At 38.5% G+C, this 17332-nt stretch overlaps 1 protein-coding gene across 3 annotated transcripts; it reads left to right on the top strand.

The window, feature by feature from the left end:
* Window positions 1–10647: 10647 nt before the first annotated feature.
* On the top strand, window positions 10648–16742 carry LOC147429294 (uncharacterized). Of its 3 annotated transcripts, none has more exons than XM_086495425.1 (6): window positions 10648–10704; window positions 10805–10886; window positions 14902–15017; window positions 15111–15165; window positions 15699–16210; window positions 16414–16742. In XM_086495425.1, exons 3-5 carry the CDS (start codon window positions 14931–14933, stop codon window positions 16106–16108), a joined length of 552 nt encoding a protein of 183 aa, XP_086351551.1. In that variant the 5' UTR covers window positions 10648–10704; window positions 10805–10886; window positions 14902–14930; the 3' UTR covers window positions 16109–16210; window positions 16414–16742. The 3 variants fall into 3 exon arrangements, 2 of the variants coding, with proteins under 2 accessions (XP_086351551.1, XP_086351552.1); XM_086495426.1 differs by having other exon boundaries at window positions 10649–10704; window positions 14899–15017; XR_015185829.1 differs by lacking the exons at window positions 14902–15017; window positions 15111–15165; window positions 15699–16210 and having other exon boundaries at window positions 10649–10704; window positions 16414–16727.
* Window positions 16743–17332: the final 590 nt, after the last annotated feature.

The following is a 17332-nucleotide window of genomic DNA, read 5'->3' on the forward strand; positions in this document are numbered from 1 at the left end:
CTTCAAGGAGTATTTCCCACGTGAGAAAAGAAAAATTCTTACCAAAGAAAGTTCTTGGGATTCTTTCTCATCTTCAAAAGAGCAAAAGTTCTATCTTTTGAAAGTTCCATTACGATTATGCTCTTTGTTTTCAAAACATATCCATGCCAATGTTCATGGCGTCTCTTTCCCTCTCTCTCTCTCTCTTAAAACACACACACATCATGATTTTGTAAGCCCACCAAATTTCATTAAGGTGTTACGATGTCATTTAAATATATGAGATACTTCCTACTACAATCCCGCCCCTCTCTCATGCATCCCTTCCATGTTGTTTTACAAACATATCCCATTTCCTGTTGGTGTTCTTATGCTATTATAATACATGAAAAATTTCTATACAACGTTCTCAAAAGTGACAAAACGCATGAAGTTTTATAGTGAACTTTTGCATGAAATCTAGCCTTGAGAACAATCATCCTCATAGTCTCAAGCTGAGAGTAGCTTAATTTGATTCAATTCTCTATTTATAAGAAACACATATGTAACACTCATACTGAGTTTGCTATTGATTTCTATTCTCAATATAAAAAAATATACAATTCATATTTTTACCAAAAACATTGATGTATTACTACCAACCGCTTAGCATGACAATGGATTTACCTTAGGACATAACGATACACCCTTTATACTTAGCATGATGTATTGGATAACAACCAACTCAACACTACATTTTGAGTGTCCTAGCTTCATATTGTCACAAATCTACATACCAACAAAAATAAACACTCTATTTTAATAAATTGAACTTATAAAGAAGTAAGTTATTGCATTACAACAATAGATAGCACAAAAAGATTTTACAATGTGGAAAACAATTGATGTTCAAGCTGGATTCATGTGGTACTAGTAGAAAGCACCCATGTAACATAACAACGGAGAAGATATGTGGGGTCTAAGGTACTTGAGCACTCCCTAAATATTGGCTTATTCAATCCTTTTAATTCTTTTATGCAAGGCCATAAGTGGCCATACATCTCATCAATGTCAATCAAACCCATTGCCTCCACAGCCATGGCCTCCATCTCCTCAACATCCATCTCAACCAGCTCAATTACCTCCTATGAACACAAAATTTTTGGCATGAGAAAATCTATGAAAAACATATTCATGAAGAGATGTTAGGGAAATTACCTTACACTTGGCTATGGTCTTGTCTTTTCTACTCTTCTTTTGAACCTCCACTTTGTTTTCCTGTTTTGATGGCAACAAGGAGCACAAACTTGTTTTATTTCACAATGCGAAATTCTATAAGAAAAAACATTAAGCTTCAAAAAACTGTTAAACCATCTTGCCTTCTCATGATTGTGCTTTAGATAGCGTTGAGGCCTTTTAATAGTTCTACATGATCTGGACATAATTGTCTCCTAAGAATCCATTGCAAATAAAAGAATGCCATAACAAAGCAATAATGAAACTCAATTATTTAAGTTAAAAAGACAAAGTATGTCCTCCAATAAATACCTACACACCACAATTAAATAAACTTACTTTGGTAACGTTTTGATTGATAAGAGGTGAGGTAGACACCTTATTGCCCATTTCCTTCAAAACCTTGATGAAACATGTGTATTAGGAGCAATGTGAAGAAGTTATACGAGAATATGTAGCTAGTAAAACATATTCTCATAATGTCTTGGACAAGATGAAAGAAACACATGTTAATACCTTTCGTTTGGACTTTTTTTTGCTTTTGAGCACTTTGACTAATTCCTTCACATACGTTGAGGAAAAACAAAACATAATCATATACCTACAAGCATGCAAAATAAGTATAATGTATTACCAAGATTTCACTTAAGCTGCAAAATTTTGTAGTCTCCTTGCAGCGCCCGGCAATAGGTACTTCTTCACATTGCTCCTAATACACACTCATTGGATATCGCATAAGCATCGATTCTATATTTATTCTTGACACGCTAATGAAATTTTTTAAAAACAAGAGTCGTACCAACAAGGATTTGGACTCCAAGGTGGTTGTTTTGAGTTTTTCAAAGTTAGGCTCAATAATGTCTATTGACGTAATATTGTGAGAGGCATCTTCACCAATACATTGCACTTCCTACTTTTCCCATAAAAAAACTAGGGTAAGCATAACCACAATTGAAGATTGACGAATCCAATCGAAAGTATTTTAATACCTTAATCGGTAGTTGGATTCCTCTTGTAATCAAATCCACAAAAGAGCCACACCCTCTTGAACTAAACTCGGTTTCGATGTGGGTTTGAACTTGACTCCTATTATAAGTCTATGCAATTCTACAAGTTTATCTTGATTCTAAGAAAAGAGTGATAGCTTAGTTTTAAAAAAATGATTTTATATACTAAAACGCATAGTCATGGTCATGTATTACCATGTCAACTCTTAGAGTTGAAGGCCTGCTAACAGTGTGACATTTAGAACAAGTAGAATCTCTTTGAGGAGTATAGTAAGCTTAAAAAATCACAAATTCAGGTTAACTTTCAACTGCTTGGAAAATCCAAAAAACCAATTCATTTAAGGCATGTAGCGCACTTCTGACCTCCTGATCATGGAATGCATTTTCTTCTTGCTCAAAGATTGGATGATACTCTCAGCCTAAACAATAGAACATGAAAAGAAACACCGAACGTACTACATGAGAGAGAGAGAGAGAGAGAGAGAGAGAGAGAGAGAGAGAGGCTACCTTTATGTGAGTCATTTTATATTAAAACTTAGTACCTCATTGTAGATTGGATTTTCTTCTTGTATCAAATGCTCCATGGTTGGATGATGCTCTCTACCCTAAGTAAAGAAAATGAAAACGAATTAATGGTGAACAATATGGTCAATTTTCAAGTAATATTACAAGGACACATACATAACAATAGAGGGAGATATGTACATTGTTTGGAGAAGATATTCCCTCTTCGGTGGCGTAATATCTTCTTCTCATCGGATCCAATGTTGGACCTTGTTGACTGTGTATCCCCTTGAAAGTAGGTACGTTCTCCAAGGTTGGAATGATCCCACTAGGTTCGGGAGCTTTATACTTTTTGTAGTTTCTCCACCCAATAATTTTTAGATACACATCACGTAATTCCCAAGGTAATATGAGATCTTTGTTGAAGTACAATGGTGTGAGTTGGCCAATTTTGGAGTGTATCCAAGTCTCTAGGTCCCTTTTATGTTGCTTGTCTTTTCGGAAGTTCACATGGGAGAACTCCATAATGCCCATATTCCCAGGAAATTGACCGCTCTTGCACCACTCGCGAATCTTATCCATGCCTCTACAATATGTTGTATGTTGTTTATCATAGTGTTTTTTCAAGAAGGCCTTTCCTACAATGGGATATAGATGCTTACATTCATGAGGCCTAAATATCCTCTCATATGTGACAAGGAGTGACTCACACGTTAGAACAATAGGTTGAGGCACAACAAGTGTTTCTTGGGTACAAATAGTACCATTTCTCTCTATTAGGGGAGTATTCACTTGTGCAAACTCGTGGTTATTGGCACGTTCCATAATACCACGACACCATCCTACCAATGTGTGCCTATGGGAAAAAGATTTCACACCCAATTCCATCCAACCTTCTAAAGTCATGAAGGCCAATACCTGTTAGGAAATAAGACGTAGCTAAATAGATAATTGAGTAGATTACTTAATGGAGAGAGACAGATTTATATACACGAGATTATAGAGAAGAGAGAGAGAGAGAGAGAGAGAGTACACACGATATACGTGGTTCACCCAATGTGGGCTACGTTCACGGAAAAGCAGCCACTCAATGGCTTTAGTACTTCAAAACAAGAAGTAGTTTACAAAGGGATTATACCCTTAATGGAGCTCCCGCTTTGCTTCACTCTCACCACCTCACACTCACCTTGTTGCATCAACTTCACACTATGAAATGTGTGTAGAAATGGCCTCCTTTTATAGCCCAAAAGGCCTGCCCTCTCTTATAAGAGACAGCCATGTGTAGCCGCCCTTGTGCGAATAAGTCCAAATCGGACCCTCCAATCCGCCCATGTGTGGCCGCCCTTGAGAAGACAAGTCCGCTTTTGAATTCGGTCACCAGCCATTGAATTCGGCCACCGGCCACCGGCCATTGACTTCCGACCACCGGCCACCGGCCATTGACTTCCGACCACCGGCCATCGGCCATTGACTACCGGCCACCGGCCAACCGACCGGTTGTTTTTTGACCACTTTCCGGCCGCCGTCCGGCCATAATATTCCGGCGAAAAAAAAAGTCTCGGGGCCTCCGCCCCCGAGGCCTTTAAAGTTGCCCCTGATTCTTGTCCGTGAAAATTTTGGTTTTCGGTGAGTGATTTTCCTTCACGCACGATGGCTTCTCCTCATAATGGGGGCCTTACAAATGTGCGCTTTTACCACAGAAAATTACAAGGGTAAATCAGGCTCCATACTTAACAATACCTTGCCATTCACTCCATGAGTGTGGATGCCAAGAGAGTACTCCTTAGTATCACAAAGACTCTCTACGAGGCGGACAACCTTGCCAACATTCAATGCTAAAAGAGTTTCCACATCTACACCACGACCCACAACAATGTCCATATCTGAGCACAGGGGGAAAATGTAACTAGATAATAGTGGCGCATTCGCTGAAATGAGATTCAGCAGGTGAGTAAAGAGTAAAGAGTAAGGAAAGAAAGTCCTCCTTTGTCACAAATGTTTTGGTGCCTTGACAAGTCAAACCTGCAAAATATCAGTCAACCTTGCCACAGCTAATACAACAGCCGTCGCATCTCTCTCTCTCTCTCTCTCTCTCTCTCTCTCTCTCTCTCTCTCTCTCACACACACACACACACACACACACACACACACACACACACAGCATGCAAGCGAGCACCCTTGTCTACTTCTTCTCTTTCTCTCACTAAAATCTCTAAGCAGTCGTGCAAGCGAGAAAATTTCAGCTTTTGCTTCTTCTCTTTCTCTCACTAAAACCACTAAGCAATCGCATCTCTCTCTATCTCTCAAAAATCTCTTCTTCTTCTTCTTCTTCTTCTCTCTACTCTCTCTCTCTCTCTCTCTCTCTCTCTCTCTCTCTCTCACACACACACACACACACACACACACACACACACACATGTACGAACAAGGTACTATTACGTACCAGTTGACTGAAGATGCTCATATTATTGATGCGCATGGGACGAATAGGCGGTTAATGGGTAGCCTATAGGCTAGAGAGAGAGAGAGAGAGAGAGAGAGAGAGAGAGAGAGAGAGAGAAAGAGAGCCATAGCCAGGTAGCCTATACAACACCTACCCACGGCTTCTTGTTAAGGGCAGTCGAATTTTTGTCGCTCTCGACTGCAAGCGCTATAAGCGACGATGGTACGGCCTTTTGTCCACTGGATGGAGGAGCTTGGTGCCGTTGCTAGCTCTGCACTCACGACCGGCTCCCCCTAGCTGAGCTGGGATCAGATTCGCCATATTGGCTGGGGCACTATCTAAGCAAAGGTTGAGTGGCAATACTTTTGCAGCTGAGAATGATGCGCAGGAGGGAATTACTATAATAAGCTTTGAAATAATAAATAGGAGGCGGCAGAGGATGAGAGTGGGTGTGGGCCTTCGGAGAAGGATGCAGAAAACGGTGCAGTACGTGCAGTAATGGTCACTTGGAGGGAATTAAACACACTTTTTTTCTCACCCAAGTGCCCACAAGAAGACAACAAACACTCGAGTCTCGTAGGACCTAGATGTGAGACCTAGAATCACATCCTCTTTCCTCTTGAATAACAGGCCTTGAGTTCAACTCTCCTCGTGGGATAGATCTTTAAGGTCTCCGTATGACGTTAAAATTCTCTTCTTCTTCTCACAACTTATTGCAAATTTGAGGTGAAAAATTATCTTGGATAGCATAACCATAGAGAATCAATTATACCCCTATTGTAGTCTGCTATTAGAGGTAAAGAGTTTAATAACAGCGATTGTAATGTCCTTAGCAAGCATGAGGCACACAATTACAAGATAGCACAAGTCACAATTTATGGAAGATAGCTCTAGAGTTATGCCAATAGATCATATGATTGAAGATTATTGTTAGATATGTCATGAGCAAGAGTAGTTGAGTTACAATATAGCACTAAACCAATATAGTTACAAGTACCATAATAGCACCAGGTCACTAGACTAGAGGATGCTATTTATGACTCAATTTATAGAGAATCCTTTATAGCTATGTAGCATGCTAATATTAGATTTTACAAAGCATGATAATAGCCATCATAGTCTCATACAATATTATTGCTTAAAACGTCATGCATGCATTAGTAGGTTTTGCATGATAAGAGATATATGGTAGATGGATAGGGTACTAGCAGTGAGCTATGAAATAGATCATAGGAACATTGAAGAGTAAACATAACAATTCCTCATGAGCTACTTATGAGAGTGAATATTTGAGGTACCATGTCTCATTTATTAGCCATCACAATGTCATGGATTATTGATTTGAGACTGGTGGTACGTAGACGCTATTATAGGATTGGTATTTGAGGTAGCATGCAAAAACAAAAATAATGCAGTACCTCTAGTGCACTAATGCATGACATTATAATGGCTATTAGATTAGGATCTTTACATCTAATCAATAACTATTATGGTCATTATTATTGCTTCATAATTAAGGCCATCACAATGGCTATTACAATGGTTAGCACTAGACCACTAGATTATAGATATTATTAGTCGCACAATATATGTAGGATAGCAAGAGTTGTGAGAGTAGAGCAATGGAACATTGAATACTATTGTTAGATATGTCATGTAGCAAGAGTAATTTACAATATAGCATTGAGACAATATAGTTGCAAGTACCAAGATAGCACTAGGCCATTAGACTAGAGATTGTTTGTGACTCAATTTATGGGGGAGAGCAACAATTATGGTAATAGGTGAATGGATTGAGGATCGTTAACATAAAGAATCCTTTGTAGCTAATAGCCATCATAATCTCATGCAATATTATTGCTTAAAATGTTATGCATGCATTAGTATGTTTTGCATGATAAGAGATATTTGACAGATGGATAGGATAACCACCTATCACTTGTCCAAATATGGATCACATTATTATTTATTAACTATAGCAAGAGTTATTTTTGCAATGAGCTATGAAAATAGATCATATAAAAAGATAACAATTCCTGAGTGCTACATAGATGTCATCATAGTATTGATATTAGAGGTAGATTGATATCAAAATGGTAAAAGGATAGGTTCTATTGGCTTGACTCTCTCAAGTAAGCTTTGCATATATCTCTTATAATACAAAACCTACTAATTAATGCATGCATAACGTTTTAAGCAATAATATTGCATGAGATTATGATGGATATTAGTATGCTTTGCAGAATCTAATATTAGCATGCTACATCTAGCTATAAAGTATTCTCTATAAATTGAGTAATATATAATATCCTCTACTCTAGTGGCCTAGTGCTATCATGGTACTTGTAAATATATTGGTTTAGTGCTATATTGTAACTCAATTACTCCTGCTTCATGACATATCTAACAATAATATTCAATCATATGATTTATTGTCATAACTCTAGAGCTATCTTCCATAAATTGTGACATATATCCCACATAATTTGTGTAACTAATAGTATCCTCTAATCTAGTGGGCTTATTGAATTTTTATTCTTCATAATTTGTGTGACTAATAGTATCCTCTAATCCACAGGCCTAGTGTTAACCAATGTAATAGTCATTATGATGTCCTTATGATGCAATAATTATAAGTAGCAAAATAGTTAGATATTAGAGGTTAAGAGCAAAAATAATGGCCATTGTTATGTCATGCATCCTTGCATTAGAGGTGTTGTATGATAAGAGGCACCAAGGTAGCACTAGGATCATAGAGTATTGTTAGTCAGAGAAATTATGTGTGATAGCGAGAGTCATGATATTATATCAATGATTGAACATTAACATATGAAATCCTTTAGAGCTATGGGGTACTAGCCATCATAATCACATGCAACATTATTGCTTAAAACATTATGCATGGCATTAGTAGGTTTTGCATTATAAGAGATATCTGATAGATGGATAGGATAACCACATGTCTATCACTTGTAGAGGTGTTGTATGATAAGAGGCACCAAGGTAGCACTAGGATTATAGAGTATTGTTAGTCACACAAATTATGTGGGACAACAAGAGTCATGATATATCAATGATTGAACATTAACATATAAAATCCTTTATAGCTATGGGGTACTAGCCATCATAATCTCATGCAACATTATTGCTTAAAACATTATGCATGCATTAGTAGGTTTTGCATTATAAGAGATATCTGATAGATGGAAAGGATAACCACATGGATATCACTTGTCCAAATATAGATCACATTATTATTTTATAACTATAGCAAGAGTTATTAGACATTGCAATGAGCTATGAAAATAGATTATGATTCATATAAACATTGAAGAGTAAATATATCAATTCTTGTGTGCTACATAAATGTCATCATAGGATAGGATCTATTAAAACTGTTGAAGGATAGGATCTATTGGGTTGACTCTCTCAACCCCAAAGCTATAAAGGATTTTCTATGTTAATCTTTAATCCATTGATATGATATAACGACTCTCACTATCCCACATAATTTGTATGACTAACAATATTTTATGATCCTAGTGCTATCTTGATGCCTCTTATCATACAAACCTCCAATGCAATATTGCCTGAAAACACAATAGCATAAGAAATCAATTAGCCCGTTAGATTATAGGATACTATTAATCACACAATTATGTGCGTGGGATAGCACAATTTATGGGAGATATCTCGAGAATTATGATCGATAATAGATCATATGATTGAATATTATTGTTAGATATGTCATGAAGCAAGAGTAATTGAGTTACAATATAGCATTAATCCAATATAGTTACAAGTACCATGATAGCAATAGGCCATTAGATAGAGGATATTATTTATGACTCATTTATAGAGAATCCTTTATAGCTATGGGGTTGAGTAAACGTAATTTGTGTGTCTAATAATATTCAATGATCCTAGTGCTATCTTGGTGCCTCTCCTCTAATGCAATAATGCATGGCTATTACATTGGCTAACAATAGGCATGTGGATTGGAAGGATACTAGTAGTCACAAAAGTTATATGGGATAGCATAAGCATAAAAAATCAATTAGCCCACTAGATTAGAGGATCATGACTCTCGCTAACCAATAGCATTGATTGAGTTAACATAAAGAATCCTTTCTAGCTAATAACTATCGTAATCTCATGCAATAGTATTGCTTAAGACGTTATGCATGCATTAGTAGGTTCTGCATGATAAGAGATAGCTGATAGATGACCGGTGCTACATAGACATCATAACTTGATTGATATTAGAGGTAGCATGCATAAACTTAAATATCGTCATCTCATGCCAAAACTTAAATATCATTATTGACTAAATTTTAAGCTTTTAACACTAGATTTGATGAAATTTTGCAAATTTTATCACCTTCAAATTTAAAATTTATAGGTAAAGCTAAAGATTTGTAATTGGATTACACTACATTTAGGGCTTTTATATGAACACTTTACATATAAAATTTAACAAGGGCGATAGGGGATTCTAAAAAGGATCCCATAGTGCCCTAGCCACTACCCCTAGGTTTAGGCTAATCCCACCTTTAGGGCATAGGGATAGGTACTACTGTTAGCATTACAGTTATAAAGTTATTTTCAGAGCATCAAGCTGCGGCTCGGACTTAACATGCAGACTTTTTAGCATAATCCCAGTTAGAAAGAAGGATGTCAATCTTCAACTCCTCTTCCATAGTGTCCCAGATGTAGCACAACTCAGAATCATCTCCCACTTGATCAAAGAGGGTCCCAACTAAGTCCATTATCTTCTGTTCCAACATCCTTAAGTGGTTCCAAATGGTTCCAAATGACAGACGGGGTGGCTACATTATCACCCAATAGGATATGCTTCCAAGTGAGGGTTCGGCCAATACAAGAGATGAATGGTCTCCAGAACGGAAGATTGCGGGGCAATTAACGAAGAGGTGGGGAAGGTCTTCAACCACCCTTTTACAATGGGGGCAAATCCCAGAGGAGAGCCCAAAATCTTGGAGTCTCCTTGTTTCACCCCTGTTTGGAATGATTGACCTCTATCGCTACCTCGCTTAGGAAACCCCAACTCCCTTGCCTCTCGACTTTTAAATTTCGGAATTAAAAAATATTTCCAAAGTATTTAGAGACGTGGGCCATGGTGCTTCAGGCAGCTAGAGTAATAAATGTATTAGTCCATGGCGTGTTGTGGGATTCTGGGAGAGCGTCTGTTAGTGGAAGAGAGCGGGGGAGGGAGAGTGGGGAAGGCGCCAATTTGCCCAGTGGGACCCGGGGGGGAGAGAGAGAGAGAGAGAGAGAGAGAGAGAGAGAGAGACTTGGGCGGGTAATTATCAAATTGAAAATTGTTAAGCAGTATCTGCTCTTTAGAGAGAGAGAGAGAGAGAGGAGAAGGTCGCAACCAGTTTGGAACAGTCGTGCTAGACTCCAGCCACCAGAAGGGTTGTGGTTGTGTGTAGTGTGGGTGTTTGAGAGAGAGAGAGAGAGAGAGAGAGAGAGAGAGAGAGAGAGAAACAGGAGGACAAAGCAGTATTGCATACACCACTGCACCGTGTGTGTATGGTGAGTCTCTATTCTTACGACAACAAGCATGATTGTCTGTGCTAAGAGGCCCAGTAAGCATGCTTTGCAAGAAACTTATATGGTTCAAATATCATTGCAGGTTTGAAGACCAACAGTCAACAACCCTCAAAGGAGAAGTTTGTCTCGATCAGGAGCTTGTGGCTGCTTCAATTTCCACTCAGGTTAGTAATGCTTCTATGTATTGATTGTGGTAGCTTCTCACTTTGTGGGTATCCTTTCATTTGCGAGGAGAAGAAAGTTGGGAGAAGTGATTTTAGTGTTTTATTAGTTTCCTGCTTTGTGATTTAACATTGGTGCCATTTCTTGTATTGCCATAACTTGCCGATTTGCATCAGCTTTTGGGGGTGACTTACCTTAGCTTTGGGAATGCTCTGGCTGCCTCTTGCCCAAGGACTGGTTTGGTGGCCTCTTGTTTGAGAACTTGTTTGGATCTGATTGATATGATCTCTTGGGCTGATTTGCATTAGTTTTTGGGCTGATTTGCAAGTGATTTGGGGCTCGTTTGCTTCAGATTTGGGATTGGTTTGGGTGCCTCTTGTTTGAGAACTTGTTTGGGGTTGATAGATTTGATCTTTTGGGTTGCTTTGCATCAGTTTTTGGGCTGATTTGCAAGGGATTTGGGGCTGATTTGCTTCAGATTTGGGATGGTTTGGATGCCTTCTGTTTGTCACAAAACATTCAGGAAGCTTCCCTAGTTTCTTGCTACTTGTCCAGCCTATCAAGGACTAGTGGCTTGCTTGCGGTGTCGAGTCAGGCCTCGCCCAATCTAGGCACCATGTAATGTGTTTTACAGGGCTGATTTGCATTATCCTCATTTGGGGCTGCTTCAGTTTTGGGGATAGTTTGGCTGCCTCTTGTTTGAGGACTGCTTTATATAAACTCTTGAGCCGATTTGCATCAGCTCTTGGGGCTGATCTGAAATTGATTTGGGGTTGACTTTCCTTAGCTTTGGGAATGCTCTTGCTGCCTCTTGTCCGAGGACTGGTTTGGTGGCCTCAAGTTTGAGAACTTTTTTGGGGCTGATTGATATCATCTCTTGGACTAGTGGCTTGCTTGCGGTGTTGAGTCAGGCCTCGCCCAATCTAGGCACCATGTAATGTGTTTCACAGGGCTGATTTGCATTATCCTCATTTGGGGCTGCTTCAGTTTTGGGGATGGTTTGGCCGCCTCTTGTTTGAGGACTGCTTTATATAAACTCTTGTGCCGATTTGCAACAGCTCTTGGAGCTTATCTGAAATTGATTTGGGGCTGACTTACCTTAGCTTGGAAATGCTCTTGCTGCCTCTTGTCCGAGGGCTGGTTTGGTGGCCTCAAGTTTGAGAAGTTATTTGGGCTGATTTGCAAGTGATTTGGGGCTCATTTGCTTCAGATTTGGGATTGGTTTGGCTGCCTCTTGTTTGAAAACTTGTTTGGGGTTGATAGATATGATCTTTTGGGTTGCTTTGCATCAAATTTTGGGCTGATTTGCAAGGATTTGGAGCTGATTTGCTTCAGATTTGGGGTGGTTTGGATACCTCCTGTTTGTCGCAAAACAGGCAGGAAGCTTCCCTAGTTTCTTGCTACTTGTCTAGCCTATCAAGGACTAGTGGCTTGCTTGCGGTGTCGAGTAATGTGTTTTACAGGGATGGATTTGCACCATGTAATGTGTTTTACAGGGATGGATTTGCATTATTCTCATTTGAGGGCTGCTTTGCATAAATTTTGGGGCTGATGTAGTGGCCTTTCATAATGCTTATTTGCATCTATTTGTTCGACTGTATCTTGCTGTAGTTTTGGTAGATCTTTTTCGAGATCTTCGGTTGCAGTTGTATCTGCCTTGGGGCCTGATTTACATCCATGTTTGGCCAAGATTGGAGCTATTTTGCATCAGCTTTGTTGTGAATAAAGATCATTTATGATGTATGGGGACTGTATTACTCTGTTTTGAGACTGATTTGCATCCCTATTTGGCGTCTGTTTCTTGCTATAAAATATGGGATTGATAAGAGATTGATTTACATAAACTTTGAGGTTGTTTTGTTGGCCTCTGGTAGAATAGTTTAACATCAGCTTTTCATCCTTATTTGGCCAAGCTTCGAGCTATTTTGCATCAGCTTTTAGGACACAGCTCTTAGGTGTCCTGATTCTCTATAGTTTATGAGAAGTACTTGTTGTAACTTGCCTTGTCTGGTTATTCTAGGTACCATGGATGAATCTGATGCTTATGTAGGAGCAAACTTAGTGCAAGAGGCATCTGAACAAGAGTTGAATGATGCTATTGAAAACTGTTTGGTTGATATACAATCAATATGTGATAAGCATCACACATCAATTGAGATGCAAGATGAGCTTTTGAGAGTGCTATTTGGAGGTTTAGGTCCATCAAAAGGAAAGCAGGCAGTCGGTGATCCCGTAAAGAAGTCGTTAGCATCACTTTTAGTGCAAAAGTCAAGTAACTGGGATGGAAAGCTCAATGATAGACATTCCATCAAAATGGTCACAATTGATGGATTTCTATAAAGATTTAGGAATGGTTCCGCTTCAAGAGTGGAAATTATGTCTTGGAACTGATGAAAGTGCTCATGCTCCTCATCTCATGAAACCTAGTTTAGAGGACGAGCGAGATGAGAATGAAGCATTGAAGTGCTCATGTGTTAATATGCGACTTCCAAGGCTTCTTCGCTGAGATTGCGAACACTGTTGTGAAAGATGTCCTCCTTGTCATAAGCAAAGAAAAAAAGTAATGTCATTTCACTTCAACTCTTTGATTGGCCAGCTACAACTCTTATGTAAGAGTGAGGCAGTGTGTTGGGACCTTCTTAGAATGTGGAGATTTAAGGACATGTGGCTACACAAGTCTCCTTCTACATATCCAGAGTATATAAGTGAATTTTGGGATGGAGAGAAGACACGAATAAATCAAGACTTTTGGAATCCGCATCAAGAGTGGGAGGCACCTGTTATATGCGAAAATCCAAAGTGTATGCGAGCCCATAGAGCTTTTCCCAGGGAGCTTATGTGCAAAGCTTTGCAAAAGGGTTGGAATTCAGAGCTTGAGGAGTATAACTTTAGATGCTCTCAGTGTGGAAAAGCACATTTGCTAGAAAAACATGGATTAAGGTATAATTAGATTGAATTTGCTTATCATTGCTTCTAACATTCAAAGTCATTGACTCATTGTTTGTGATTATGCTTTGATTTCAATATGTAGGGTGATCCGAGAAATTTTGCTCTTTTATTGCATTGGGATGGGTTTCAGGCAGCATCTACAACTCAAAAAGATAGCGCAGTTGTTGAAATTGTAATTTTGAATGGTGGAAAAAAGTCCATTCTTGGATCCCTCCCAATATTATTCTTGCCGTTATCACATAAAGACTTGCAAAAGAAGCATGGCGATGTGTTGTCTTCTTTTCTTCATCCCTTGATAAGTGAGCTTGAAATCTCTTTCTTAAGTGGATTTGAGGTCGATTATACAGCTCGCGGTGATGAAATTTGTGACAGTCTTCAAAGTGGACGGATTAGGTTGAGGTGCATGCTAATGGTTTGTACTGGAGACCATCCAGCTCAGTGCAAGCTTGGCCAAGTCAAAGATGGTGGTATGCCTTTTTGTAGAAGAGATAAGGCAAAGGCAGAGCTATTACGTGATAGTCACGGATTTCAACACTATGTCTACAATAATAATAGATTTCAAGGTAGGCATGCACCTCCAAAAAGAGATGTAGAGGAATTGTGGGAAGCCATTAAGAAATCTAAAAGGTGCTTAACCAAATAGAAGGTAGAAGAAACACTTCGAGATGCAAGCCTTGCAGGTGAGTCCGTGCTTTGGAGACTCTATCATCTTTATGGATTTGATGAATCTAAAGATCTCGTTTATGACACAATGCATGTATTATCCCTTAACTTGTTTCAAACGTATATCAAGAGATTAATGTCATCAGCCTCGACACAAGTTAAAAGGTCCATAGATGTTGCCATCAATGAAGTGGCAACAACAATTCCCAAGCCTATTGTGCATGGAGGAAGATGGCCAAAAAACGCATCTCTTCATTTTAAGATGTTTAAGGCAGAAGAGTGTCAGAAGTTTGTCCAGTGGTGTCTCCCACATATATTGAATGTTGTGGATGGGATAAGCAAGGAGGACATTCATATAGGAATGCTACTAGTAGACATATCACATATGTTCTTTGATTGCAGCAGACAAAAGGGATGGACAAAGAAATATATTGATGTATGCCGCTCTTTGTTATTATCTTGGCGTATTCTGTCAGAAGAGTATTACGAGGCAAACTCCTCTCCTTTGGAGCATGTTGCAGGTATACTTATAAGTATTTGGTGATTGGTGTTTATCTTATTTATAGTGAATCTCTTTCTGAACATGTTTCAAGTGTCGATGTTTTTTTTAACAGGAAATGGTGAAATTTTGGATGACATCATTCGCCATGGATCCCATGATGTTACATGGTGCTTTTCGCATGAACGTGCTGTTTCAGGATATTTAAGTATACATACTAATAACAAGTGAAATGAACTCTCTTACAGCAAGTTTCACAGTCGGGTCTTGTGCACACAAGTCTACAAACAACTATATCTTGAAAAGGATGGCGTCACTAGTGCTGTGAGAGATATGCAGCTTGTGCACTCATGCTTGATTTTTCCAGAAGGTGTATCACATATAGCAAGAGAAATGTGCTACGACATGCATAAAAATTGTGCATTTCATACATCTTCAGAGTAGAAGGCTAATGAAGTGTGGGATTCTTGTCTTTGTGCTCCTTCATGTCCATGTCAAAGTATGATCATGAGAAAAGGGGTACTTGTTGGGGCTAAGAGACCAAAGCCTTTGGATCTTAATGCCACAGAAAAGAAAGGGCTGATAGACTTTTGGGCACGAAAAGATGGACATTTATTCACTCTTGATTAAATTCAAACAAGTGCTTTTTTTTATTCTAAGATATTTTTGAATAACGTAAAATACATGATTGGTGAGTTTGTAGTTGTTCTTCGAAGCAGTAGTGGGAGTGAAGGACAAGAGGTTATGTCGCGCGGGTGTTTAAAGAAATTATTCACCCATGAGCAACGAGGAGATGTAAATGTCTTTGCAGTGATAGAGTGCCTACTAGATAGCATTGATTATCGTGATGAGATCATTGGAATGCATGTCATTCAGAGAAGTCAAAAACGAAATTGTGAACTTATAGTTGAGCCCATCAATTGTATTCAACATAAATTTTTTTGGCTTCTTGCTTCGAGTGACGACAAAAAGATACTCTACGAGACAAGTGGCTCAGAAGTTCGCCAAAGACTGTTACTTCCAGGAAAGGTGGGTTGCATCCCCCCATGGCTCGAGAGAGGAGATCTTGTTCTTGCAAGGTACTCTGAAAGTCAAACTGTAATGCTTTTGTGAGGGAGGTGTACATTGAACGCAAAAGGACTCTTCTAGCTTGGGTTGGTGAACATCTTGGACAAGCTTGGGTGGATTGGAAACACTTTTACAAGGTCATGCAAGGTGTGATGTTTTAATTTCTTTATGTACATTGTTAAGTATGTAATATAATATGTTTGATTTGTAATGAAGTCATTGCTTAATCTAACTGGCATTTTGTATTTCTCTCCTTGCAATAAAAAAATTACCACACTTTTGATTTATTTTGATTATATCTAGTACCAACTCGCTAACTATACTTATATGTGAAATTGTTGTTTTAATAGGAGTTGGAGCTATTTGAAGTTCATTCAAAGCTACAAGTGATATCGGGACCCAAGATTATCTTTAGCTATTGAAGTTTAATAAATGGGTCCTGCCCTTTGTGTATAACTATGCTACAATGTTTTTTGTTGGCTTATTGTTATTTGAGCTTATGATAGCCGTGCATATTGAGATGGCTGTAACCAAGAGAAAACTATTTGAAAACTTCTCTTTTGATGAGATTTACAAGCTCAATGCTTTAGTTTTATGATGCTCTTCTTTAGGAAAAAAAGTAAATTTTTCATTTGAAATGAAATTCCTATTAGCTACGTATTTTGGTGAGTGCTTAACACAAGTTTTTAGGTGTTTATTATATTTGCAACCTAGAATGTTGTAGTTAGGGCCTATCAAATGAAATTAAGGTGACTCTCATTACACTCTTTCAAGTTTTGGAAAATGTCAAGCTTTGTTTCCAAGAGATAGTTATTCAAGAATGCAATGCCCTTTTCTAGTTTAGTTGAATTATGTTTCGGTTGCTTAGTGGTACAAGTATTTCCTCATGGGACAATCAATACATGCTATTTCAAATGCTCTTTTGCCTTACGGTCGACTTTGACCATCTATCTTAACCATCTGTTGGATGACTTTGGTTCTCAAAATCTTAACAGATGTTGGTTGATGTACCCCATCTATTACATGAATTTGATGATCTATCTTAGTTAGCCAGCTTGATCGTGGCAATATTTTTATTGCAACAAGTTTGTTGTTGTCCACGCTCTTGAGAATATCAATACCGTTGATGCTCGTGGAGGTATCAATTTATGGCATGGTTGAGGGGTCACTACCATGGATGGATACCCACACTAACATACCTCTTTTTATAGAAGTAAGAAGTGATTCCTTGCATGGTTCAAATTTACGGTTTTCATGAATAGCAAATGT

This window comes from Adiantum capillus-veneris, chromosome 22, assembly GCF_014529385.1.
Source record: "Adiantum capillus-veneris isolate H3 chromosome 22, ASM1452938v2, whole genome shotgun sequence".
In the NCBI taxonomy this organism is placed as follows: domain Eukaryota; kingdom Viridiplantae; phylum Streptophyta; class Polypodiopsida; order Polypodiales; family Pteridaceae; genus Adiantum; species Adiantum capillus-veneris.

Excerpts from the sequence above, each read along its gene's own strand:
- LOC147429294 (XM_086495425.1), top strand. The coding sequence starts at position 14,931 with ATGTATGCCGCTCTTTGTTATTATCTTGGCGTATTCTGTCAGAAGAGT. Across the intron at positions 15,018-15,110 it reads TCCTTTGGAGCATGTTGCAG|GAAATGGTGAAATTTTGGAT; the intron begins GTATACTTATAA and ends TTTTTTTAACAG. Across the intron at positions 15,166-15,698 it reads GGATCCCATGATGTTACATG|TTGTTCTTCGAAGCAGTAGT; the intron begins GTGCTTTTCGCA and ends GTGAGTTTGTAG.